Source organism: Brachyhypopomus gauderio, unplaced genomic scaffold (genome assembly GCF_052324685.1).
Source record: "Brachyhypopomus gauderio isolate BG-103 unplaced genomic scaffold, BGAUD_0.2 sc148, whole genome shotgun sequence".
In the NCBI taxonomy this organism is placed as follows: Eukaryota; Metazoa; Chordata; class Actinopteri; order Gymnotiformes; family Hypopomidae; genus Brachyhypopomus; species Brachyhypopomus gauderio.
The window spans coordinates 207501-235000 of NW_027506969.1; the positions used below are offsets into that span (position 1 = coordinate 207501).

Sequence of the window (27500 nt, forward strand, 5' to 3'; positions counted from 1 at the left end):
TCCCACCTGTTCCCTTTCTGCTTATGGAACCAGTTGTTGGTAGAGTTCATTCAAAAACGAAAGAAGGAGGTCTCTGTTATAGGGACCAATCTGGCATTTGTGAAGGACCAAACCAGCACTTGAGATTGCAGGACAAATTGTTATATTTGCTCCTCTCTGACCCGGTACATTACTGTACTTCATTTTATTAATTTGATCTATTTGTGCAAAAATGTGTATTACAGTAATAGTTTTTCAGCTGCCTTTGTTTTTGCAGAACTTTGCATTTTATACAATATTTAAGGTTTTGAACCTTAGATTTTCATTTTTTACATGCTGTGTGCAAGCATTTGTAAATAAGATAAAAATGATCCAGAATTTTGTTATTGAATAACCTTGTGTGTATAGAAAATTTAAGCATTTTAGAAACATGTAAAATGACTGCATTTTGTGCCATAACAACATGAATTGTACTAATTGTATAGCCACTGAAGACTGATGTTGTGTTCACTGTGTTTAGAGTTTTGAAAATGTGACTACAGATTGGACAAACGCATTTTAGCAGTCGTCAAAAACTGTAATACCAAATCAATCATTTCTATTAGGTAAAGGTCAAAGGTCTTGTGAAGTTAAGCCTCGATGTTCATCTGCTCATGACCCCTTGTACCCACATTTGGTTGGTTACCTACATGGTCACTGGATCACTTTTAAAAGCAGAGTCAGATATTGGCATAATAAAGTGAGAACTTGGAAAATAATGACCAAAGTTTCAAATACCATTAGGGATGTATGGCTTCTTTGATATTGAGCTTTAACATGATTGGCTGCAGCTTTGCAAATGGGCGTGCCACTGGGCTGGTATTGGACAGCGGGGCAACACACACAACCGCAATCCCAGTGCATGATGGGTACGTCCTGCAACAAGGTGAGGCATGTTCTCCAGATTAACTAAACTACACCAGATTAACACCTAAATCACATCTACTTACATCAGATCCACTTACCTCATGTCTTTCTGATGCTATCAACCACCTCCCTGGAGTGTGTTTGCATGGTTCAGTACTGAATGTTAGTGGTCTAATAGAAGACAAATCCCAAACCACTCATCCGGGTTGTTGATCCAGACATATAACCTTATCCTACCACTACCTTACCCCTAACCCTACCTCAAAACAACCAGATCCAGACCACTGACCAGGGTGGAGATTCAGAATTCCATTGCCATGGTGCCAGTGCTGATGCCAAAATCTTGAGTGTTTTGGGAAATGTCAAAAAAGCTGATTCATTAGTGGTCTGGAAAAATAATGAATGATTCTGGATAGTTAGATACGCCTTCAAATAAATGAACAAGGTTTGCCATAGTTCAGCATGTTTTGTGATGTGTTTTGTATAGTTTCTCATGACTTCTGTTTCCAGATTAGGTCATGTCCATACGCAAGTGCTGGGCTCTAAAACCAGTCCATGGGAGGAAGAGGAAACTGATAAGTTTAGAGTATTGGAGGAAGATCCCATATCTACAACTAAACCTTCCTGAAATTCTGAAATGAACACCACACTTTAACAGTTTATTAGTTCACAAAGGATTCAGTGTTGCTCATTTGAACTTGTGTTCAGGTATAGTGAAGTCTCCCCTGGCTGGAGATTTCATCACGATGCAGTGCAGAGAGATGTTCCAGGAGATGAGCGTCGACATCACCCCCCCCTACATGATCGCGTCCAAGGTACCCCCATAAATCACCCCGCACGTCACCCCATAAATCACGCCGCACGTCACCCCGCACGTCATACAAGACCATTAAAACCATAAAAGACCATTAACACCTACACCAGCAAACTGAGAAACAGAGCTAAAGCTAGGGTTAGGGTTATAGCGATAGCCTGCATGATGCTCTCCTGAGATTTTAAATGAAACCTCCACTGTACATTCACCTTGGACACTCATTTGTACGAGTACATTGTGAATATTAACCTGCTCTCTAGTTCTGACCTATAAAGCTCAGTAGGTAAGACCACTTGTTCTGGTACAGGAGGTTGGAGGTTTAAATCCCAACCAGGGCGTTTCCAGTGTCTCACGTAAGATCCCTTAGGCGAGGTCCTTAATGCTACTTGCTCACATCATTAACAATGAGATACAGAAACAAGAGATTCACACTGGCTCTGACATTGACGGAATCAACAAGGTTCATGTCTGATCACAGATTAAACTGCAGAGATTGATGAGGTTCAATATGAATACTATGTCAAGGTGAATCCAGGACCCCAGGACAGAAGGAGGCTCTCATCATCAACCCCACATCCTGACATTGGGAACCGAGACCCAATGATCCAGTACACCAAACTGAACAAGGTCCGGTTCGGATGACCTCACATGATACGAACAGCTGTTATCATCACAGATCTGGCTGAATCAATCTGTTCCTGATACAGGTAGCACTCCGTCTACAGAGTGGACAGAACCCAGGATAGACCATTTACATTCACAACAACTGGTGCACAGCTACAGAAATGGTCTCTGTACCTGGAGTTTATAACACTAAAATGCACACTGTTCTTTTTCCCAAAGGAATTAACTGCTATAATAATCATGTTCCTCCACAAATACAGCAGGCTGCACAGTGCTGTAAAAAAACCATCTGACGACATACCCAGACAGTGTTGTTTTTGAGGCAGGAGACTTCATCTATGCTGATCTGAAATCAGTTCTGCTGAAATTCCATAGAAATGTGCAATTGTGGACATAGTTCAATCTTCATTTATTCAGATTGGAGGGTCTTGCTTCTCATGGTCTGGGAGTTATGGAGTTATTCTGGAAAACTGTAATCAGGCTCTCATGAGCCATTCGGTGAGGAATGCCTTCTGTCTGCTCCTGATACTTAAAGGCCTGATCAGAGTCCTGGACTGATGGTCGTCCTTCTGGAAGGTTCATCTCCACAAAGGATCTCTGCATCTCCTTCATAGTGACCACTGGGTTCTTGGCGACCTGCCTGACCATGACACTTCATTCCCAGTTTAGCTGGGGGACAGATCCAGGAAGACCAGCAATGGTCCAAATGTCTTCTGTTGGACCACGATGAAGGGTTCTGTGCTCTGGGCACAGTGTTGTAGAAATGTAGTTGACCTCATGACCTGGTTTCACTCGGACCAACAGCCGTGAGACCTCACAGACGGGTGTGTGCCTTTCCTAATCATGTGAGACCTCACACAGACGGGTGTGTGCCTTTCCTAATCATGTGAGACCTCACACAGACGGGAGTGTGCCTTTCCTAATCATGTGAGACCTCACACAGACGGGTGTGTGCCTTTCCTAATCATGTGAGACCTCACACAGACGGGTGTGTGCCTTTCCTAATCATGTGAGACCTCACACAGACGGGTGCGTGCCTTTCCTAATCATGTGAGACCTCACACAGACGGGTGTGTGCCTTTCCTAATCATGTGAGACCTCACACAGACGGGTGTGTGCCTTTCCTAATCATGTGAGACCTCACACAGACGGGTGTGTGCCTTTCCTAATCATGTGAGACCTCACACAGACGGGTGTGTGCCTTTCCTAATCATGTGAGACCTCACACAGACGGGTGTGTGCCTTTCCTAATCATGTGAGACCTCACACAGACGGGTGTGTGCCTTTCCTAATCATGTGAGACCTCACACAGATGGGTGTGTGCCTTTACTGAACTGATCAGACATGATTAGGAAGACACAGGGAGTCAAGTGAGGGTGTGTAGGAGCAACTTCAGCTCCACCAATAGAAACAGCATCACAGCTCAACCGCTAGCATCATTTCAACAGATCTGAATAATTCTGTACACAAAATGTAAATATTTAAAAGGCAATATTTGGGTTTTTTATTCTTATTAAATTTACACTGCATTCCAAAGAACAGTTTTCAACAAAAAAAAAAAAAAGAGTTGAATCCATTTTAGTCTGTAACATACCAAAAGGTCTGAAAATCTGTATGCACTATATATTTTAAATAATATGGTACTATGTTATTGTACTAATGATGGACGTCTTTTCCTCAGGAGGGGGTGAGAGAGGGTGCACCTCCAGTTTGGACAAAGAAAGACAAGATCCCTTCTGTCACCAAATCCTGGCACACATATATGTGCAACGTGAGCACAAACACGCGCGCACACACACACACACACACACACACACACACACACACACACACACACACACACACACAAGCACAACTATACTGACATTCTTTTAGTATATCAATCAAATCTAATAAGAAATTTATTTATATAGCGCTTTTTACAACAGTTGTTGTCACAAAGCAGGTTTACAAGTGTCCGAGTCCTAGCCCCCAGTGAGCAAGCAAAGGGCGACAGTGGCAAGGAAAAACTCCCTAAGAGCATGAGGAAGAAACTTTGAGAGGAACCAAGACTCAGGGGGGAACCCATCCTCCTCTGGCCGGTGCTGGTCACCATGACAACAATGAGAGAGATACATAAACAAAGAAGTGATGGGAATGATAAATAATTCTCGTCATTGTGTGTATTTATGTACACATGATCTCTATGTAATGTCCTAGACTTCTTGATAGTCAGTAATAGTAGTCCAGGGCCATGGAGATACAGCCGTAGCAGGGGAGAATTTGGGGTGGTGAGAGAAACCAGGGCAGTGGGTTTATTCTTCATCATAACTGGTAATATATCACATGCTCAGAAGAAGAGACGGAAAACATCTCTGCTCATGAACAGATTTTTTTTCTGAAGCTCACATACAGCAAACAGAAGAATGAGTTAACGTTAGGGTTAGGTGTTAATGTTGGGATTAGGGTTAACTAGGGTAAGGGTTAACTATGGTTAGGGTTGACTACGGTAAGGGTTAATAGAATACTATAGGGTTAGGGTTCATAGAATACATAGGTTGCATTATGATTATGTGGAACATAATAATTGCTCACGTTGAAATGCTTTTAAATGTGTTTTTAAGGATGGGAAAAAACATCTTGTTCTCTCTCCCTCACACACACACACACACACACTCTTCTCCCTCACACACGCACACACACACTCTCTCTCTCCCCACACACATTCTCTCTCTCTCCCCACACACATTCTCTCTCTCTCTCTCTCTCTCTCAGGAGGTCATTCAGGATTTCCAGGCTTCAGTTCTACAAGTGTCTGACTCACCCTATGATGAGCAGTGAGTACACACACACACACACACACACACACACACACACACAAATATGCACACTCACAAACACACATAATTCCCCATGTTTATGTGTAGGGTTGCAGCTCAGATGCCCACTCTACACTATGAGATGCCAAATGGTTTTAATGGGGATTATGGTGCAGAGAGACTGCGTATCCCTGAAGGCCTGTTTGACCCATCCAACGTCAAGGTAAAAAACAATCACACAATCCCTAAACTCTACCACACTGTAAATCCCACAATCCCACAATCCGGTTGGAGACAAGAGTGAGTGGAGGTATGTAGGAGCCAAAATGGTCATTCTCTGTTTGTGTTTTTTCATATTATTTTGTTTGAGTTTACTGGTTGGACCATTGCCAATAAAGACAGACGCTGCTACCTGGGGGTTGGTGGCCAGAGCAGGAAGACAGTCTTTGACCTCACTTCCTCAAACCAAGGGCCACAGAGCTGGCACCTTTATTTGTTACCATTTATCTTTGGTTTATCTTTGCAATCCTTATTTTTATTTGCGTTTAAAGTTTCTGAAACATTTTCTTTATTATTTACAATGAATAAATAGTCTGTTTTATTTGGACAAGAACTTTCTGTGGACCTTGGACTTTGTGGGATTTGGGGAGTCAAAACTAAAATTTTTGCTCAAGCCACCATAGTGGTTATGAATAGTACAGGAGATAACCACTACACAGGGCTAAACATGAGACTGAGAGACCAGTCCAGCTCTGAATGGTTAGGGGTAGGGTTAGGGTCACGGTCAGGTTAGGGTCACGGTCAGGTTAGGGTCACGGTCAGGTTAGGGTCACGGTTAGGTTAGGGTTAGGGTCACTGTTAGGTTAGGGTTACGGTTAGGATTAGAGTTTGGGTCACGGTTAGGTTAGGGTCAGGTTAGGGTTAGGGTTTAGGGTTAGGGCGTAACAGTGTGTGGAGATTCCTTGTTGCTTATCCTTAAGAATTTCCAGCCTGATTACCCTTAAGAAATACTCCAACATTGTGTTTCACTGCTGTCATAGCAAACAGTCTGTGTTGAATGTCTTCCAATGTTATGTGTAACAAGATGCGAGTATCCCTTCAATAGGAACGTGTAGGGCACATGAGGTTCTGAGCCTCTGTACACCACAGGGCTAAAGCAGTGTGTTGCCTGTCATGTATGTTTGGGTTTTGCAATAAACCTCAGCTTGATTTAACACCAATTTGAACTGGTGTGTCACACCCAGTGATGTCAGTACTCTAATCCAGTGCTTAATTTGTAAATCAAATGATGCCGGAACGCAAACAGCAGACAACATAAAATGTTACCCGATTGATGCAGACAGTTACCGGAATGCACGCTTCAAAATTAAAGAGTTCCCGGATCCTGTTCCGGCAGGATCCGGCTCAAATTAAGCCGTGCTCTAATCTTACCACTTTTTTCAGTAACGAGTAATACGAGTTACTATTTCCAGTCCAGTAATCAGATAAGAAGAGCGAGATTTATTCAAGGGAATTCCATAAGCGCTTTGTGACAACATATGTTGTGAAAAGCGCTATACAAATACATTTGATTTGATTTGATAAACAGAGTCGTAGTCACGGGCATGGGTCATAACGGGTGAGCGATCAGAACAAGAGATACAAACAGACATATTCTGACAGGGAAATTAAACATGACGGGGAAACACGGAACAGGCAGAAATACTCAGAGGGAAACAATACTCGCAACGAACAGGAATGTACAAAATAACCAAAGGGAGACACAGGGACTAATATACATGGAACTAAACTAGGACCAGGTGATAACACTGATGACAAGGGCGTGGCAGACAGAGGGAAACCAGGGCAACAGACAAGCAGGGCGGGATCAACGGGCAAGGAACAACACAGACACTAGGGAACAGGGAAACTGGAGTGACAGCTAGGAGAGAGCCATGCCACCGGCTATTTAAAATAACTGGAATGTAGCACCAACTAGGAGCATGGGTTCCAGTGTGTCAGACCTGAGAAATCACTGAGTGTGCAGGAGAAGTAGGTGAGTTCCTACAAGACTGCAGACTGTAGTGTTGCAGAACCTCTTCAATCTCCTGGAGTTTACCTCTGAGACTGTGGACAGATTCTCTGACAGGAGATGGTGGGCTCCTTTGACTGACATTACTGACGTTACTGCTGGCGGTTGGGTGCAGGTTCCGCATGTGAGTGATTCCATACCTTAGATTATCCACAAGCATTTGAGTCCCAGCCCTGTTAGGGTGAAGCTGATCAGGTTTAAAAAGCTCAGGACGCCTCCAAAAGATGTTGAAATTGTCAATGAAGTTTACCTTCCGATGTGCACAGGCTGTAGTGAGCCAGCTGTTTAGAGCCAGCATTCTGGTAAAGTGACCACTGCCTCGACGTGCAGTTGGTATCGGTCCAGAAATGAACACTTCACACCGGGAAAACTCCAGAATGTCGAGCAGATGGTTAAAATCCTATTTCAGAATCTCAGACTGTTGTTTGTAAACATCGCTAGAGCCGACATGTACAATCAGTCTCTCCGTAGCTGGATGGTCCTGCAATATGTGTGGAATCATGGGTACCACTTCACAGACAGTAACACGAGGAAAGCAAAAGGCCTTAATACTGTTGCTCCATACATCTCTGATGACTGAGTCCCCAATTAGCAGCGTTTTGGGCTGTGGCGGTGTTCCTCGTCTCCTTTCACCGATGCACTAGATGCACACACGTTGCCCCACACACAGGAGCTCACACACACACACTCAAAACATACACATGATCACACACACACAGTCAAAACATACACATGATCACACACACACAGTCAAAACATACACATGATCACACACACACACACACACACACACACACACACACACACACACACACACACACACACTTAAAACATACACATGATCACACACACACACGCACACTTAAAACATACACATGATCACACATACGCACAGGCGCACACACACACGCACACTTAAAACACACACGCATCTCTACACTAAATAAGTTCAGATGTTATTGTTGTGTTTTTGTCTGCAGGGTTTGACTGGAAACACCATGCTAGGAGTTGGTCATGTGGTCACCAGCAGTATTGGAATGTGTGATATTGACATCAGACCTGTAAGCTGTTGTCTGTGTGTGTGTGTGTGTGTGTGTGTGTGTGGCTTTCTTGCTCTGAGAATATGTAGGTGTGATTTTCATATTAGAATGAAATCCTCAACTAAATGACAGTCAGTATTGTCAGATATTTGTATATTTTATAAATATTTGTGTGCATGTGTGTATGTGTGTGTGTGTATGTGTGTGTATATGTGTGTGTGTGTGTGTGTGTACATGTGTGTGTGCGTGTGTGTGCGTGTGTGTGCGTGCGTGTATATGTGTGTGTGTATGTGTATATGTGTATGTGTGTGTGTGTAGGGTTTGTATGGAAGTGTAATTGTAACAGGCGGAAACACTCTGCTACAAGGATTCACTGAAAGACTCAACAGAGAACTTTCACAAAAGGCACCTCCAGTGAGACCACACACACACACACACACACACACACACATTTCACTGTTGCTATAAAACATTAAGTCTAGAAGTTACATTTCGTTAGCTTATGTCTTTTGCAGACCAACTGAGTAACTGAGTGATTCTCATCCCTTTATTCTAATCTCATCTTCCTCCCTCTTCCTGTGTCTGTAGAGCATGAGGCTGAAGCTGATAGCCAGTAATAGTTCCGTGGAGAGGCGCTTCAGTCCGTGGATAGGTGGATCAATCCTGGCATCTCTGGTTAGGAAAGTTCCTGTTGTAGTAAAGTTCTTCACATCCTCACACTCGTCCTAACCCTCACACCCACCATAACCCTTACCCTCGTCCCAACCCTCACCATAACCCTCACCCTCACCATAACCCTCACCATAACCCTCACACTCGTCCCAACCCTCACCATAACCCTCACACTCGTCCCAACCCTCACCATAACCCTCACACTCGTCCCAACCCTCACCATAACCCTCACACTCGTCCCAACCCTCACCATAACCCTCACACTCGTCCCAAGCCTCTGTAACGGTGGTGAACCCGAGGGTAGAGATTAGGGTTGCAACGGTATGAGATTTTCACGGTATGATAACCGTCTCAGAAAATACCGCGGTATCACGGTTATCACGGTATCACAGTTAGTTTGTATATTATTAAAAGATACACTGACCCTTAAAGAAATTACAAGTTTTTTTGTTCAATTAACTATTTATTGTAGAAACCTGGAACTATTGTAGCTATACAAAAAGTCTCCTTTAAAAAAAAAAAAAAAAGCTGTAAACATGTTTATATAAATACTGCAAAATTAGAGAAACCTAAATCATGTATTTCAGTACAATTATTTAAGTTTAAATTATTTAGTATCTGATAAACTCAGCCTGGGTCAGTGTCTGATCAACAACTGTTGTAAACGTCCGTTGTACTGCCAAGTTAGAATATAACCAGATACTGCAGAAAGAGAGGATTTATTTCTGACATGACCGTCACAATAGAGATTTCTATTTTAAGGCGTTCACACCGAGTCTGGTTTTAACATATGAAAAACAGACACGTTAGAATTTGAAAATGAACGCATGTAAATTAATGGCGTCTTTTACATCCAGTGAAAGCAAGGACCATAAAAAGCTAGAATTATACTTTCACTAGTGACCGTAGCGCGCGACTCGGCACAGTTCTTTTGTCTTACGTTAACAAATACGAGCCTCTTGTAATTCCCGGACGAAAAATGAGAGAACGTGAAGACGTTAAGATTGGTCGTTTTGAAAATAAACAACCATTAAATAATGTGATGAAAAAGCTAATCATTTCGAGTATATGTATAAATATTTAACTTAAGTGTTGGGAAATATTGAAACGGACCTTTAAAGTTACGTACAAGTGCTTTAATTCCACCTTATAAAGGTGTATGAACCCTGCAAACATGACTTTGTTCATTGCGCTGAGGCGCGGCGCGCATAGTGCACGACCTCGCGAATCGACAGCGCGCGAGACCCTCGCGCACGGGTGGAGCCAACGTCATTTTCGCCGCTGATTTTAGTTTAGCTTTTTTTTTTTTTTTTTTAACATTTGTTAAGTCTGATGCACTTTCTGTCATTCTCACCGCTGTGTGCTGAGTAGCTGAACCGGAGCGGAGTTGCGCATGCGCGGGTCAGTTTCTCCGCTGGCTTGCTTTTTACCGGTAATAAGCAGACGCACACGGTATGATAACCGTGCATTTTAATACCGTGGTATACCGTGAAACCGGTTACCGCTGCAACCCTAGTAGAGATGGATCCATAAGCAGGTATAAATATATTTTGATTTTAATAATAATAATCAATAAGCAGACCCTGTAGGGAGGGCAGGCAGCAGCACAAAAGGGCAAGGCAAAAAGGGCGAGTCAAAAACCAGGCAGCGATAGTCAAAAAACCAAAAAGACTTCAGAAAGGCAGGCAGAGGTACTAAAGGGCTAGGCGAAACAGGAGGGTATCAAAAGGCCAGAGCAGGGATCAAAAACCAGAATCAGTCAGAATGTAGTACAAGAATAAGGCTTGGTAGAGACACTGATAGGCAATACTTCGCACTGGTGGCTTGTGAACCAAGTCCTTAAGTAGGGTGTGGTGGTTTGCAAATTAGAGACAGGTGCGGTCAATATTTTGGCGAGGGCACCCACTGGTGTTCACGGGTGTGACTGACATCCCTGACACCCTCACACTCTTCCTAACCCTCACCATAACCTTCACATTCACTCATATTTTAATCACAATTTTGGTAGCCTCAAAATGAAAATCTAATAAATTAACTAATAATTAATAAATAATATTAATTCCTTCACTGCTTTTGCTTCTTAGGATGTAGCAACAATTTCCACTGTGATTGTTTAGATATTCAGTTATTTTATTGAGGTTACAATTACATGCAAGTTATCAGGGTGATGTATACAATTTCTTTGGAGCCAGTATCTAGCTCTCTTACACCCCTGTAATGAAAAAACTAGTTCCACCTGTTCCTCATTCTGATTATCTCTACTCTCTCTCTCTCTCACACACACACACACACACACACACACACACACAACTTTTGCAGAACTCCAGTGATGTGGATGAACATTCCAAACTGAAACTGTCACTACTGTCTGAAATTTTCCTGACAGAAACATTCCTGACTGAAACTCTCCTGTCTGAAACTCTCCTGTCTGACTTTCTTTATTTGCAGGGTACCTTTCAGCAAATGTGGATTTCAAAACAAGAATACGACGAGGGAGGAAAACAGAGTGTGGAGAGAAAATGTCCCTAATGCCCCCCCCCCCCCCCCCCCCCCACACACACACACAAAGTCTCAGACTGGTTCATGTTAAGTGGTGTGAAGTCCAATAAACATGATTTCAGTACATTTAAAGTGGTGCTTCACATCATTGTGTAAGTAGCAATGGTGGACAGTAACGATGTAAATGTAATTCATTACTGTATTTCAGTCATTTTTGTGTTTCTTTACTCAAGTATTTACATTTTTGTAACTTTCTACTTTAACTCCTCTACATTTCAAAGTCATCTTACTTTTTACTCCTGTGTATAATCCGTCGTTCCTTCAGGCGCGCGAGTTCATTCAAAAAAATAACGAAACAAAAGAAGTGGGAAGCGCGTGCACCAGTCAGCGTTCGGTTCAACGGCAGCGCAACAGCGTAACGGTTAGAGAGAACAGATCCCCACATACAAATGGACGAAACTGTAACTCCACACTAAACCCAGGGCCTTATCTGAGAGAAATTATGAAGTAGTCTAAAAGAAAAATGACTCCTTGGTTTTCAAGTGTCTTCTCTGCCTGCCTCAGTCCTATAAGATTTGGGGACTAACCCTAACCCAATCTAAAGAAACACGTAGAGTTGAGCTATGTGCATGGCCTACTGGTAATTGGCTTTAATGAGAAATCTAACAATATCTTGCAGCAAACAGTTTGTTTGTGTATGTTAAAATAAGTCTGACACACTGCGTACATGGTTAGCTAGCTAAGTAGGCTACTGATAGTACACAAAAAAAACTGCCTTAGCACTCGGCATCTAGCTAGCTAGTTATTTGTTTGACCATAGTTCATAGTATTTGGAGCATAGTATTTCCAGCTACCTAAATGCATCGATAATGTGAAATAATTCGATGTTAGAAAATAAATAATATTTTGACAGGTTTTTAGGTTTTTTTGACCATATTTTAATTTGGGAAAACCAGGACCCCTTGGAGCAAGGAGGGGGGGGAGGGGGGGGCAGTGTACTGTCGAATTTTCCTACCTTATCGATATTTTCTACCATGTCCGAGGGCATCGCGTATTTGTAGACGTATCTCTGTAGTGTTTGTTTACCTTATGGAAACGTCATAATGTAGCGCAAATCAGTGTTTAAAAGGTAGGATGATCTTTAAATTAAAAGTTTTATTTTGCGTATTCATGTATTATTAATATTAATACAAGCTAATTGGATTGTTTACATCTTTGTATGAACATGTTTTTAGCCTGCGTGTCATTATAAACCAGCATTAAGTTCATTAACACTATAGCAGGGCTCTCAAGTTTTGGATTCATGTCAGAGTGTGAGAGTTGTTGGGGGGGGGGGGGGGGGGTTGTATATCACGATCGATCGCCAGTGGAGGGCGACATAGATATGGATCAGAGGTAAATAAACTAGATTTTTTTTTCTCGCCGTGTGAAATCGGAAGTGTGGCGTGTGAAGACGGTCAAATGCGTGTGTCACACGCTCAATGCATGAGACTTGAGAGCCCTGACTATAGATAGGAAATTTCGACAGCCTAAATGTCATTATAAAACATCATTAAGTTCATCAACACTATAGTACTGCACTGTTGAAATGCACTAAATGTAATGTTGAGAATGAGGAGGCAGCAAAAATTGACGGGTGTAGTAGCCAGCCACCAAAATCATGACGTAATAGTGAATTGCGCATGCTTAGTAAACCTAGGTAGGAATTTTCGAAGGGTAGGAAAATTCGACTGAACAGCGGCCCATATACTGTGGCATGCACTCACTTAACATAGGTCCACGCAATCCTACAATAACATGATATTTAGTTTCCCGAGACAGGACGTGAAATACAGACATGTCCCGGGAAACACGGACGTTTGGTCACCCTACAGGTTTTACATGCATGGTGCTAATTGTTACAACCTTTACTTTCAGTACTAAGTAAATCTCAGTGTGAGTAAAGTGTGGGTGTCTGTACTTTAACTCAGATGTGGTTCACATCTCAGTGCGAGTAGCCGTGTAGGCCTGTATGTTTTTTATATTTCCTGCCATAGCCTAACGTAAACAAACACAGAAGGTCTGGTTGATAGAAATGACCCTCAGATTAGAGACGTTATCATTCATCACTCGTAAAAATGTTTCCACAGTATCTCCCGAGTTACTGAAACACCCTCCTCTCTTCAGTTGAGAAAATTGCTGATGAAAAACGCTATTGTAATGCATTTAGCACCCCCTGCTGGTCAATTGATATTACTGGAAACACCATGTAAATATCAGAAAATAATACAATATGAGGATTAATACAAATAGTGACGTTACTTACTATCAGTGGTTCTTCAGGTTGGCCAGTTGAATGAATCAATAAAACTGACATGGCTGTGGAGGTTTGGCTGGGGACTGATCTCTACTTGACTTGATCTCCAATCTATCAGTGTACATGTGACAAGATTTTACTACAGTTGTAACCTCACCGAGCCTCTTGCCCTTGGTACAGCAGCCTTCACTGGTGTCCACGCCATGTCGGACTGTCCCGTTCCAGAGACGGAGGTCGCCAGACGGTGCGCACAAAACTTGTAAAGATAACAGTGACGACGCACACAGCACAAGATAAGATCTGTTTAAAAGGGAGTAGGGAGCATGTCAGGCAGGGAGCAGCGCCTGAATGTCCATCACACCCATCACACCCAAACGCAGCCGTAGGAGTACACGGTGAGTGGAAAGCTCAAAGCTGACAAATACTCTTGGTTCAGTTACAGACAGACTATAGAGGCTTATAAAGATTCTTTAGCATATCTGATTAATCTCAACAAGTTATTAGTAAGAGTTCAATCAGGTCAGTCACTTCATTACTAACTGTTCAGTCAAGTGAGTGACCAGAGTAAACTTCATTCCTGTTGTGGTGTTTAATCTACCAGGAAGCCAGATTTAAAAAGAGAGAATAGTTTATTTACTTATGTATTTGTTTGTTTATTTAAAACTGCCTTTGAATTATTATCTTAGAATAACACTGCCTTTTAATAATACAAATATAATGGATTTTAGAGTTTACCAATGTTTACCAGTGTTTACCAATACTCATATAACACTACCCATTGATAATACAAATACTGTTATAATAACACCACCCTTTAATAATATAAATACTGTTATAATAACACCACCACCACTTTAATAATACAAATATAATGGATTTTAGAATTTACCAGTGTTTTATATTATATGGCAGAATAATAAAACGACTATATTGAGTGATTTCAGATTAAGTCCTTTATGACTGAAGCCTTTATGAAGCCTTCCTCTTCCACTGAGTCTCAGGCTACTCAGCCACTGCCCTGTAGAGTTAAATGTAATGGATAACCAGGACCTTTCTAAAAATATTAAACCTGAGCATAGATCTAATAAAACTTTGTAAAAACTGCAATTACCATTGTGTTTAACACGCATTGATACATTTTTCAAAAGGCTTATTTTAATCATATTTATTTACTGTTTAAAATAATAAATTGTAGGCCTATATATTAGCTTAAGAATATTTTATTGGTCTGTTTTTTCCCCATAGTTCCTGTGTCTAATAATTCTGCTGGTCAGCCACTTCATAACTGTCTTTTTCCCCAGGGCACTTCATAACAGTGTGTTTCCTGCAGAAATTCAACCTGCTCTTGTTGCTGATTGGTTAAGAGCGCTGCACTCCGATTGGATGGGTCTTACACTGTGCCGCTGGGTGTGTGATGACTCACGTGAATCGAGGAACATTCTATTGTCATCTGCTTCATCCTCAGCTTTCTTCCCCCTGTCTGTGACGCCATCAGTCCGTTTGGCTACTTTACTGGACACGCCCTCTGTTGCCCCTGGAGACTTGAGGTCACAGTGGAGTCCTACACATAGATCTCCTAACTTGTGGCTGTGTGAATTGGGGACAAGTGTTTGTCGCCCCCCAGTGGAGGGAAGCAGTGATGCAGCTCAGAGTGCTGTGGGGGTGAGGACAGGACTACACGTCTGGGAGCTTCGCTGGGAGGAGGGGCAAAGAGGAAGCCACGCCCTTGTGGGTGTGTCCACTGGGAAATGCTCTATGCAGATGTCAGGCTACACTGCATTGGTGGGCGGAGACTCATGTTCCTGGGGATGGGAACTGTCAACCAATCAGCTTTGGCATGGTGGTAAGCAGGTGGGTTTGTACCCTGTGGGAAGAACCCAGCAGAGCCTGAAGGTCCCAGAACGTGTGCTAGTGGTTGTTGATGCTGATGCTGGGACACTGGGATACGTGATAGACGACTGCTTCCTGGGACACGCTTTCAAGGACCTTCCATCAGGGGCGGAGCTTTTCCTAGCAGTGAGCTGTGTTTGGGGCGGAGCCACAATACATCTACGCTACCTTAATGGCATGAAGCGTGAGTATGATATTAGAAACCAGAAGCAAGTGTTTATTAGAGCATCACCTTGTAGTGATGTCAGATTTCATATGATCTCATATATAATTAGTGTCAGAAAATGTGATTCTGGTTAGATCAAAAATAAACTGTCCCACAACCAAGTAATTTGGGTATATGTAAATATGGTGCAGCTGTTCCAATGAATTAGTTTATTGTTTTTCTCTGTGCTTATACATGAAAATTTGTTTGAAAATAAAAATTATTTTTACATTATTACTATAAAATCTGTTTCAGGTGAAGCACCGTCTCTCATTTCATTGGGGCGTCGAATTGTCCGTCAGTCCCTAGGGTGGGACAGAAAGGCTGAGGTTCAGTGTCCAGCCCGCCCATTGGCTCTAGAGCGTCTCCTTTTGGCCAGTGGCTGATCCCGCATCATTAATGAGCATACCACTCTTCTCTGATTGGCTAAACTTTCATTTATCATTGCACTATTTCTGCAGGTGTATATATTTTTTCTAGACCCGTTTGCTATGTACATTTTGCTCACACACTTATTCTGTCTTACTTTCTAATATATTTAATCTTATTAAAAATCATTATTTTTATAATAATATTTATAATTAATATATTACAAACATTAATTTTCAGTTTTATTTGAAACAAAAAATGTTTAGGTGGTGAACTCTTTTGCTTTTGTTTCAGTTTAAAATGAGCAAAAAGTTTATAGGCTAAACTCTGCTGAAGTCCACTTTTGTTTGAACAGGAAAACCCCAAGATACATATTTGAAGGATGATCTGTGATGATCTGTGTGACTAGCTGTGGGGGTTAGCTGTGGAACTAGCTCTGTGATAAACTGTGGGGTTAGCTGTGGGATTATCTCTGTGATAAACTGGGATTAGCTGTGTCATGTGGGTAACGGTGTGGATCGAAGAGCGCAAAAATAAAATATTAATAAAAAACCCTAACACAGCATGCTTCAATCCTCATTGAGCTAAGACACATACAGCAATAAATATTTGGTAATATTAGAAGTACAATATGGATGATCTATTAATGTTCAGTTCAGCTTTAAACTACTATAACCCATGAGTAGGTTTATTGTATTTAGCTAGTTTTGATTTGACCAGGAAGATACCAAGCACACATTACCATAAAGAATAATATAATATGTGTGTGTGTGTGTGTGTGTGTGTTTGTGAAACGTCAAACGTGCAGCATCTGATGGAAGCCCAGACTTACTGCTGAGTAAAGGTTGGGGTTAGGGTTAGGGTTAACCTAGCATTACCTAACCTTAACATAGGGTTAACCTTAATCCTAACCTTAACCTTAACCCTGCCAAATATTGCACATGGAGATGGAAGAACGACTCTGAATGGTCCTGATGTTGTATAAAACTAAACTGTAAAATAATAAACAGTGTATAGAGTAATAGAGTAAAAATAGAGTAATGATATAAAAAGGTGCAATTTGAAAGAACAGATATTGCATACACTCACCGGCTACTTTATTAGGTACACCTTGCTAGAAACCAGTTTGGACCCCCATTTGCCTTGAGAACTGTCTTAATCCTTTGTGGCATAGATTCAACAAGGTACTTGTGTGAATTGTAGCCTCAGTTTCCTGTTCTTAACTGACAGGAGTGGCACCCGGTGTGTCTTCTGCTGCTTTGCAACATTGAGTTGCTGCCATGTGATTGGTTGATTCAACATTTGCGTTAATGAGCAGTTGAACATGTGTTCCTAATAAAGTGGCCGGTGAGTGCAAGAGTATACGGCGCGAGACTGGGAGACACTACTCTCACCATGGCTCTCTTATCCTGGCTGCACCGCGCTGGTGAAGTTCCGTTATAGTCTCGCGCGATTATCTCTGCTTTGAAGTTCCGTTATAGTCTCGCATGATAGGAATTTCAAAATAAAAGTAATAATTGAGAAGCTTATTTTTTTTAGCAAATTTACCGTTTCTACATAAATAACTACATATACTAGTTACGAAACATCCCACATGGCATTATAAGGATGTTTGCAAAGGATATGAAAACTTAAATGCACATTAAACTTAATGTTTTGCAGATAAAATTCAGGTAGAAATACATGAAAACACACAAACAAAAGATTTCCATTTAGAACTTTATTTTTGCAAAAGCCGCATGGCTTCCCCTCTTTAAACACTGTTCAATTTACAGTTGATTGGTATTCCCAATTTGTCAAGCACCCCTGCCATAAAATGGTGCATGTCTTGCACAGATTCAAAGCCAAACACGAAAGGGTCCATTACATCACTTTGCTCGTCCTCAGGCAGCCATGATCCACTAAGAGACTTGAATGCATTGATTTTTTCCAAACAATAAAATATTACACAACTGTAATCGGTTATTTCACTGCATAGTTTGAGCACGACTCCAAATAGTGAACATTTGCAGTGATTATTGAGCAAAACTACAAGCAATAACTAAGATACTGTTTTGAAAAAGACCATTACATCAATAAATTAACCCATTATAGACGAAATTATTAAAATTAAAATTTACCTTTTGGTCATTGTCATATGACTCAGCCACTCTCTTGCCTACACACAGATAAATGATAATGAATGATATTTTGTGATTGCCCTTGTTTCTGTAAAATTTGTTGCCAGTTACCTAGACCCAGGTTAAGCTTAATCCTAGACTAAAAGGCTAGGATTGTGAATCACCACTACTGTTGGGAATCACTGTTTGTGATAAAGCGTGTACCCAAAACTACAAAAAAGTAGTTAAAAAGTCACTCTTTATAGGTAGTGTCACCAGATAAAAACAGCAGAAAGGCAAAAGTTTTTTTTTCTTTTATCCCTTCACCTTTTATTGCCACCACAGAGTATATACAGCGTGCAGTTAAAACAACAAAAATAAAATAAAATAAACTTAAACGTCCTCTCAGCAGAGGTACAAGACTAAGACTAAAGTCAAATACATGCCGCCACACAAGCACTGCTTTCATCAGCCAGCTTAGGAAAGAAGACCCCCCGTGCCTCCATTTTCAAGCTCCTCTCTGGCACGTTTAATGCGGAAAACCGGGTTTACACTGCCACTCAAGACATCTTTTGCTTCTGTGGTGCGAAACGCCTCCCGTGGCTTTCAAAAAGACAAAAATAACAGGTGCTGCATGCCACTTTAAGTACAATTAAGAATTTCAGTTATAGTTTTATATTTACACTACATAAATGGTTTAATAAATTTAGCATGCATACATTCCAAGGGAGAAGTTTCCCAAAAGTACAAGGCACCACCATTTCCAAATGCATGTCAAGCTAAAGGAAGGATTCAAGACATTTCACTTTAGTGAATCATCAGAGAATACTTAGCAAACACTACATAATATGCATAAAACATAATATACATACCACAGAAAAATCAAAGCTTCCATCCATTGACGGGTAGAATGCTGTTAAGATCAGAGCAGATCTCTAATTACTCATGTAATCACCCACAGGAAATAAAAACATATAGGGATTTACCATTAGAATGAACACGCCACAATCAATACCATGGGATTGTTGTGGGAACATAGTTGCAATTAGGGCTGATTGATCATCAATCAGTTATTTACATGCCTGTACAAATGACAAGGAGAAGAAGAGGAAGAGGTCAAAGCAAAGGAGGGTGAAGAAGGGACAAGGATAACAATATAGAAGAGGATGAGGACTAAAAAGAAGGAGGTAGAAGAGGACAAAGAGTAGGACAAAGAAAAAGAAGAGCACGATGAAGACAATGAAGGTGGCAACAAAGAGGACTAAGAAGAGGATGAAGAGGAGAATGAAGAAGAGTAGGACAAAAGAGAAAGAAAACCAAAGAAAAAGAGGAGGATGAAGAAAAAGGAGAATGAATTGGACGAAGAAGAAGAGAGGATGAAGAGAAAGAAGATGAAGACAAAGAAAATGAGACAGAAGAATTAATTGAATAATAAAAATAAACAATTTACTTTAAAATCACGAGTAGTTCTCAAAGTCCATGGTCCAGGAGTGATCTGGTTTGCCACACCACTGTTGAAGTTTACAGAACACATCAGGATCAGGTTAGGAATTTTACTAATAAACACTGTTCATTTTAAAACAACTGGAAAAACTTTGAACCATGACACCACCAACAAACCTTGAAATGAATCTCTAAAACTCTTTATTACATTACATATTCCAAACAATATGCTCTTACAAAATGTTTGAGGCAGAAATCAATTTTTACAGTATTTTAAATCACTTTCAAACTTACACAATAGCTTTTTCATGTTTGACTGGTGGCAAGCCAATGGAATGACTTAATGACAAATTAGTTCAGTTAGTGATCATACATAGGGGAAAGAGTGAGTTCAGTGAGTTCCCCATACATAGGGGAAAGAGAGAGTTTTAATTAATTAAAAGTATTCATGCATCATATAAACAAAAAAACAGGAACTCAGCAGTTATAAAGCACAAAAACGGACAAAGAGTTGGAATACAAAACAATTACCATTGAACATTTGGCAATTTTGGAACATGTCGAACAATCATCTGAACGAAGCAATTATTTTAACATTTGCATCTTATTCTATAAAACCTGAATATTTCAATGTACTGCTGGTCATCAAAGTCTAAGGAATTGAGAAAGAGAATCTCTCTTTCCCTTGGTTTCAGGACCTGTCAAACAGACATGTATACTTCAAACAGTGTTAATGTATATTTAGAGAAAAAAAAAATCTCGTACCAGCACAACATACACACCACCACCATGACCTGTGTGGTCCTGACCACTGAAGAACAGGGTGAAAGGAGGATAAAGTATGCAGAGAAACAGATACAGGACTACAGTCTGGAATTATAGAAGTACAAAAGTGAGAACTATATGGTCAGTGAGGCTGATGGAATGGACAATAAGTGGAGGAAAACAGTGGTGGTAACGTCATGGCTGATCGGTCTACATACACCACTTACACACAACATATAGTGTCCTGGTTTCCAGGCAGGGAAAACAATCATGTCCATTTGGTCAGCATCACTCTGAAAACAATAAAATAATTTTAATAAACAGACTCTACATTTCAAATGGCAATAACAAAGCCTGTGGAGTAATTATGATTTTTAGACGGTAAACAAACTTTACCGGTACTGATAACATAGGGCTGATTTTCAGCGGTGGCAGCCATGTTGGAACAACATATGCATCTTGTACATAGACGAGTTTCCCCTATATATATATATATATATATATATATAACACACACACACACGCACACACACTGAAAACTCTATGAGGACAAAAAACTAGCAAGCTAGTGGATATAGACTTACCTGTTTACTTGCCATTTCTGTTATCACTGAAAAAAACAATTCAAGATCTGACAACAAATAAACATGGTTAGTGACATTCACTATTTTTCAGAAGGCATATTAAAAAACAAACATGCAAAAAAACCCCCACAACCTTAAATTATTCTTACCGTTGACTTTACTAGCTGATTCAGTCGCAAAGTCCAAAAATCAGCTCTCGTTAAGTAGGTTGACTGTATCTTCACAATTAATTCATTTGCTGGACGGTTTAGATCCAGTACATAAGCAAGCTTTAAATCACAAGATTTATAAATTAGTCCTTACAAGCAGTGATGGCTAAGTTACCTTGAGAAAGTAATCCGATTACTGATTACTCCTTTTAAAAGTAACTTAGTTACATTACATATTACTTGATTTTAAAAGTAACTACGTTAGATTACAAGTTACTTTAGTAGTTACATTCAGCAGCAAAATAAATTTTTCCAATACTCACTTTATTGGAAGTGCATTTTTAACAGTAACAATGTATTGAAGCAGGTTCGGTAACCGAGGCAGAAACTGCTTAATCCAAAAATCCCGAGGAGGGAAACTTTATTGATAAAGCAACCCTGGCGCGCGCAGGCTCCGCCCCCCAGTGTCACTTAAAGGGCAAGACTCGCCGTGAGGAGTAGGAGTCGCTACAGTATCTCCTGACATTACGTTTGTGTAGCTGCGCGGTATTATTTGTAAATTTATTTGTAAACGTAATACAAGCGAACTGGGGTGGGTTTCCCGAAACGTTCGTAGCGCCAAGTACTTCGTAACCTTGTATGAAGCTACGAACGTTTCGGGAAACCCACCCCAGTTCAGTCAGACAGCTTGTAAAACGAAATACCATTACAATTTCAAGCACGTTAGTCAAAATTCCAGCACTTTTCAAACGTGGAACACAAAGCAACATTAAAATTCTTCAGGTAAATGTTCCTTCCCCTGTTTTTGAGGGGTGTTTCTTTATACTACCACATATCGTTACGGGAGGACACTGCACAGAATGACTTGTAAAACGTGCTCGCGCTCTCACAGGGTCGCGCGCAGCGTGCGGAGTCGAGCGCTACGGTCAGACGCAAAAGTAGAACTGAGCCAAGAAGAAAGCAAAAATATATATTGTACTAGGGAAAATATAAATAGTAACGCACAGTTATTTGGATAAGTAACTTTAATCTGATTACTGGACTGGAAATAGTAGCGCGTTATATTACTCGTTACCGAAAAAAGTGGTAAGATTAGAGTAACGCGTTACTGACATCACTGCTTACAAGTAAACAATATAAATAATTAGAACACCTCGCCTCAATCACACTCACTCACCAACTGATCTTGAAGTGCATGTCTATGCTGACCCCAGCTTGAGCGCTGTGGCTTTATGTCTCCTATCTTTGTTAGATCTTCACAAGCTGGACCACACAGATGTTCATCTTTAAGAGTATAAAGAAATGCATTGTTTAACCCAGAAAGACAAAACTGAATACTGAACTGAGTCATGTTGAAAGCTATTTACACTTTATTAGACTACCTTTATTTCCCCCACCACAGTCACTTGAGGCTTGTTGGTGTTACATCCAAGGGAGGCAGAACCTAATGAAGTCACAATGTTTTTACCCTTCCTGATGAATTTCAAGTATTTAAATAACCATCTTGAAGTAACTTACTAGCTGTTGCTTGAGCAAGGAGATTAAGGCATACAGAGAGTCCACCCACATTCTTCTGTCTCGTCTCAGAAGTCTTTTTGTTATACTTTTCATTCAGATGATGCATCATATTCCGCATAAAGAACACATGTGAAGAAGATGACATGTTGTTCAAAAAGTAGTTGTTCTTCTTCAGCTCTGAAAAGAGCTGTTCCACCACTTGACTGTTGGCAAGCTCTGGAATCAGATTAATTTTCCGAAGAACATCTTTTTCATCTTTGGTATTGTCTTCATGGAATGTATCATACAGAGCAACGTGCACAGATGAGCCAGTGACTGGGTGTCCATCAGTGCCTGGTATCTTCTCTTTTAACCAGTGGAAAGAGACCTTCAGCTTTCCCTCTTTTGCAGCCTGAATGTTTTCTGGGGTACAGTCTGCCACACGCCCTTCATACGGGTGGAATGGAATCGCTTCAGGTACTCTGAGATTTGCGTGTCTGGCCAACCCTCTGGCAAAGTCATAAATGCAGACCTTTGGCATATGAGCCCAGGACAAGAGCATATCCATGTAGTCACGGGGAGATTTGAGCCCAGGACAAGAGCATATCCACGTAGTCACGGGGAGATTCTGCTCGTAACACACACTTGAGACCATAAACTATTCCGCATGGGCACATAATAACTGCCCAGCCACCTTAAAAAAAACAAACAAAAAAAAATCATGAAACAGTATTTAATTCTTAAAAGAATCTATATACACCGACCAGGCATGACAGGTGAAGTGAATGAAACCGGTTGTCCGTTTTCAATGGAACTTGTCAATGGGTGGGCAATGTTATTAAGCAGTTAGTGAATAGTTAGCACTTGTTGGTGTGTTGGAAGCAGGAAAAATGGGCAAGCATAAGAATTTTAGACACGCTAAGAAGAGTTGAACTGTGATGGCTAGATGACTGTGTCAAAGCATCTCCAAAACATGGCCCGGTATTGTGAGGTGTTCCCAGTATGGAGTCATTAATACCTACTACCAATGCTCCATAAATGTACTACTAGTGAACCAGGCACAGCCAGGGTGACGGGTGTTCAAGACTCATTGATGTGATCACTTACAGGACAACTTAGTATCTGTATCTGCTGCTGCATCTTCGTGGCAGATACCACATCACACGTTCACTACTTAGTATTTTCATACTGTTATGACTCATCGGTGTATATATCACTAAACATGCCAAGAGTGTCGACTATTTAAAAATTTTAAATTTAAATAAAGATGATATATTGACCAGATGCCCCCCAGATCTTCTGGAGAATTTTGTCATATGTCTGACGTGTGCTCATTTCATGTTGAAGTATCATATCCATCAGAGAACCTTCTGCACCCAAGCCACACTCTCTGAATAGGTTCCGAATAGTTTCAACCTAAAAAACCAAAACAAAAAACAACTTAGTCCAGTATAAATCTTGTTAGCTTGCTTACTTGTTCAAAGCTACATCTTTTGTGTTTACTGCAACAAACCTTTTGTTTTAAAGGGGATTCTGTCGATTGCCTTAAAATAAATAAATGAATGAATGAATAATTGAATTAAAAAATATGGGCAGTTTATTGAAGACAGTAAACTCGAATTTGTAATGTTGACACTAATGGTTTGACCAACTAACATACTTGGAACGAGACCTCTGGCAATTATTTCTAAAGAAATGGACTCCCAAAAGTCTTCAATGTTCACTTCACCAGTAAAGTCTGCAGGAGGGTCTTCCAAATCACTGAAATATTCCGTACATAATAACTATAACTGCAAAACATATTAGTAATACATTTGCTGTGCACAATTATACATTACATTAAGATTCTTGTGCATACCTGCCAAGTTGAATACTCCCTTTTTATGCAGATCCATCACTACAACCGGAGGGTAGTATCCACAGTTGAAGCAGAAATATGAGTAATCATGGTTGCTCAAAGCTTCAGGTAACCATGCAGTAGTTTATCAGAGCTGATCCTTTCCCCTCCACTTAGAGCTTGCAAGCTGTCACAAACTCTGCTAACTGCAGTGTGAGCCTGTATATAAAACAGTATAAAATTTAAGAATTAAATTACTAGCTGTGTGCTTAAATAACTACACTCAGTAATTGGCTTAGTAGTAATGTCCTACAGAGACAAAAGTGACAGTGGCAAACAGTAAGGAGAACACTTTGTAAAATTGAAACACATGCCAGTTAAAAAATAATTACCGAAAAGTAAATAAATTAAAAAAACAAATATACCTGAAGAGAATGCCTCAGGAAGAGACACAAATGCAAAGTAAAGACACAATGGTCATCGAAATTATGTAAACCTGTCTTCCAGTCTTGATATCGATAGGTCATGCCACACTGAATGCAGCATTTGCAGTATGTAGAGATACCTAGATTTAAAATAGTAAATTCAATGTGTAGTTTACACATCTTTCACATCTTTCACAATTACAAAACAATACTTTATATATAAATAAATATATTAAAATGATCTTACATTCAACTTTAAACGAACAAATTTCATGTACTCTGCCCCCCCCCCATGCTAAAACACAATTCATAACACTAATATCGTACCTTCTATTAGACCAGACATTGTTATTAATCTTTCTTCTGAAGTGATGAGCAGTGGGTCTCCCAGAACACTCTGCACATACAATTTGATCTGGTACCAAGTGTCTGGGGAAGTCTCTTTCATTCATAACACTGCTTAAATGTTCTGGTAAATCAGGTGGTAATCGTGTGGTGCTGTAAATGAACTTGACCATCCTTATCACGCCATTATCATCGGGAGGGTAAGTTGAGCCCAAGACCTGCTCATCACAAGCAGAATTTTCACTTTTGTTTTCACAGTGCTCTTCTGTGCTTTTCACTCTCCTGAATAACATACGCTCAAACTGAAACAGATCCCACTTGGCAATGCATTTGTGAATGCAGGACATACGCGGAGCAACACATGGGCAGTGCCAGCTGTTTAGTTTTATGTTGTATGTCACAGTAAGTCTTCCCAATCGGCTGTAATAGGCTATATTTGGTTCATCAATTAAAAGATGCCTCTTGTCATTTTGGGATGAAAATTTCACAAGTGCCCAGAGTGGTACACCCCTTTCCTTGGCGACAGCTTGCAACTGGAGACATTCTGTCTTTCTGCTCTCTCCAAACCATTTCATTTCAACCATTTCAGTGAGAGTGTGTCTACACTTAAATCACATTCTAGGGTTTGATCAAGGCAGTAGTCCACTGACCTTACATGAGGACACTGGAAAGCTGTGAGGCCACTTCTGAGAGCAAATGCCTGATCATTGTGGCATTCCATGAATCCACAAAGAACTTTGTGATCTTCACTCCATGTTTTTTTCACAACATGAACTGGTATAGGGGATCCCAAAAATGATTTCTGGACAGCAAATATTCCTTTAGTTGGACAGATGCACTGTGATTCCAAGTGACTACTTTGCGTAATGTCTCTCCTTGTTTCAGATTTGTGCTTTACATATACATGTCTCTTCAGATTCTTTAGGAGAGTTACAGAGCTGCAGTGGGGGCACTGGACTTTTTTCTGTTTTTTGGCATGTTTACGTGTAGGCTGGCGACGGACCTCATTTTCAATGCTTAAAAAATCAGACTTGTCAATAACGGGCTCTGGAACTGGACTTGTTAAAGACATCTCTCCCACTAGCTTTAGGTCTTGGTCTTTTGAAAGTGCACTGATTTCAGCAGGCTTTACTAGGTCAACTTGACAAGCATTAATATGGCTCTGGGCATCATTCTTTCTTAAGACATTATTTCCTACAAATTGGACAGTGAAAGTGCCCTTTTGGTCTGCAGTTTAAATGGCACATGCAAACAATGAAGCCTGCAACCAAGTTTTGTATTTGTATTAACTTTTAACTGCAAACATATATTGACTGTTACACTGTCAAAATTGTAACTATAAAACTTTATTAGAAAACTAACCTCTCGCTCTCACAGCACGCTTTATGTGGCATGCTATGTGCAGGCGTACACTGCAGAAATCATGCCTTGGTTTGTACACTGATGGAGGACAAAAGGGGCAGTGTATGTTCAGTGTATGTTCAGTGTATGTTCAGTGTATGTTCAGTGTATGTTCTTGCAGCAGCTGGAACATTTTACTAGAGCTGGAATTTCCTCCTCGATTAATATGGTGCAGTGCTTCTGAAAATAGATGAGTGTAGTATATAATATAAACGTAGAGCAAATAAAAGAGAATATGTATGATTTCCAGACCATTATTTAAAGACCACAATTTAGACGGTTTGTTTGCTTGTTAAATATGAACAAGTTATGTATTCGAATGTAATTGGTAACTCTGAGTAGTCTACAGACTATTTTAGCATATTTATTTATTTCAGGTGTTTAATCCGCTGAGTGTCGCTTCAGAGAGCCTGTCAGTCACAGGCGCGCGTGAGACGACTGGATCAAGGAGGCGGGTCTACGTAGAGCGGCGACACAGCTGATTTGCTGAATAAAATGTTCAAGGCAGCCGGGTGCTGGAGGGAGGGCGTGGCCGCGCTCGGAGCTTCTGTTCCGCAGAGGGTGGGGGATGGGTGCGTAAAAGGCGGAGTGCGAGTGCGCAGACTCACTCTCATCCGCTGCGCGAGTGCGCAGACTCACTCTCATCCGCTGCGCCTTTTACCGCAGTATCGCAGGATTAGTGCGCGCGCTGCGGCACTCGCCAGGATAGGAAGGGGGAGAAAACAAACCAATAAACCGCGAGGCCACGCGACGCCGTCCGCGCTCTCTGCCGGTCCTGATTGATCATTGGCA

The 27500-nt window shown here is 40.8% G+C and overlaps 3 protein-coding genes and 3 long non-coding RNA genes across 9 annotated transcripts in view; 3 read left to right on the forward strand and 3 right to left on the reverse strand.

Annotated features, from left to right (window-relative positions):
* Positions 1 to 11446, forward strand: part of LOC143500396 (actin-like protein 6B) — a 17210-nt gene extending 5764 nt beyond the window's left edge. The window contains exons 6-15 of one of the 2 annotated variants that reach the window (XM_076994515.1): positions 810 to 904; positions 1594 to 1700; positions 2225 to 2326; positions 4005 to 4094; positions 5078 to 5139; positions 5230 to 5344; positions 8173 to 8253; positions 8551 to 8646; positions 8821 to 8907; positions 11353 to 11446. In XM_076994515.1, the coding sequence (XP_076850630.1) occupies positions 810 to 904; positions 1594 to 1700; positions 2225 to 2326; positions 4005 to 4094; positions 5078 to 5139; positions 5230 to 5344; positions 8173 to 8253; positions 8551 to 8646; positions 8821 to 8907; positions 11353 to 11433 (916 nt within the window). In that variant the 3' untranslated portion in view covers positions 11434 to 11446. The remainder of the gene's footprint in view (positions 1 to 809; positions 905 to 1593; positions 1701 to 2224; positions 2327 to 4004; positions 4095 to 5077; positions 5140 to 5229; positions 5345 to 8172; positions 8254 to 8550; positions 8647 to 8820; positions 8908 to 11352) is intronic. The other variant, XM_076994516.1, reaches the window with a different exon arrangement.
* On the reverse strand, positions 3886 to 17538 carry LOC143500397 (uncharacterized). The gene is made up of 3 exons (XR_013126774.1): positions 17253 to 17538; positions 13857 to 13999; positions 3886 to 4072 (listed from the first exon to the last, which is right to left on the reverse strand). It is a non-coding gene; the product is annotated as an uncharacterized LOC143500397 (long non-coding RNA).
* LOC143500395 (SPRY domain-containing SOCS box protein 2-like) lies at positions 14048 to 16462 on the forward strand. The gene is made up of 3 exons (XM_076994514.1): positions 14048 to 14094; positions 15001 to 15773; positions 16458 to 16462. Exons 1-3 carry the CDS (start codon positions 14048 to 14050, stop codon positions 16460 to 16462), a joined length of 825 nt encoding a protein of 274 aa, XP_076850629.1.
* A 520-nt stretch (positions 17539 to 18058) lies between the features above and the next one.
* Positions 18059 to 22647, reverse strand: LOC143500417 (uncharacterized). Of its 2 annotated transcripts, none has more exons than XR_013126789.1 (8): positions 22586 to 22647; positions 22381 to 22487; positions 21204 to 21323; positions 21055 to 21101; positions 20698 to 20763; positions 19713 to 19773; positions 19135 to 19175; positions 18059 to 18840 (listed from the first exon to the last, which is right to left on the reverse strand). It is a non-coding gene; the product is annotated as an uncharacterized LOC143500417 (long non-coding RNA). The 2 variants fall into 2 exon arrangements; XR_013126788.1 differs by having other exon boundaries at positions 18059 to 18865.
* A 1314-nt stretch (positions 22648 to 23961) lies between these two features.
* On the reverse strand, positions 23962 to 26561 carry LOC143500413 (uncharacterized). 2 transcript variants are annotated; one of them, XR_013126785.1, is made up of 6 exons: positions 25290 to 26561; positions 24963 to 25102; positions 24559 to 24756; positions 24361 to 24461; positions 24214 to 24244; positions 23962 to 24116 (listed from the first exon to the last, which is right to left on the reverse strand). It is a non-coding gene; the product is annotated as an uncharacterized LOC143500413 (long non-coding RNA). The 2 variants fall into 2 exon arrangements; XR_013126784.1 differs by having other exon boundaries at positions 24214 to 24461.
* A 743-nt stretch (positions 26562 to 27304) lies between these two features.
* Positions 27305 to 27500, forward strand: part of LOC143500411 (sodium/potassium-transporting ATPase subunit beta-2-like) — a 24925-nt gene continuing 24729 nt past the window's right edge. Inside the window, exon 1 of the mRNA XM_076994538.1 lies at positions 27305 to 27500. This exon is cut by the window's right edge and continues 262 nt beyond it. The gene's annotated coding sequence lies outside the window, so the exon portion shown is untranslated.

Bases quoted from the DNA above. Each gene is read 5' to 3' on its own strand.
- LOC143500395 (XM_076994514.1), top strand. From the start codon at position 14,048: ATGTCCATCACACCCATCACACCCAAACGCAGCCGTAGGAGTACACG. The intron at 14,095-15,000 runs GTGAGTGGAAAG...CTTTTTCCCCAG, and splicing joins CGCAGCCGTAGGAGTACACG to GGCACTTCATAACAGTGTGT.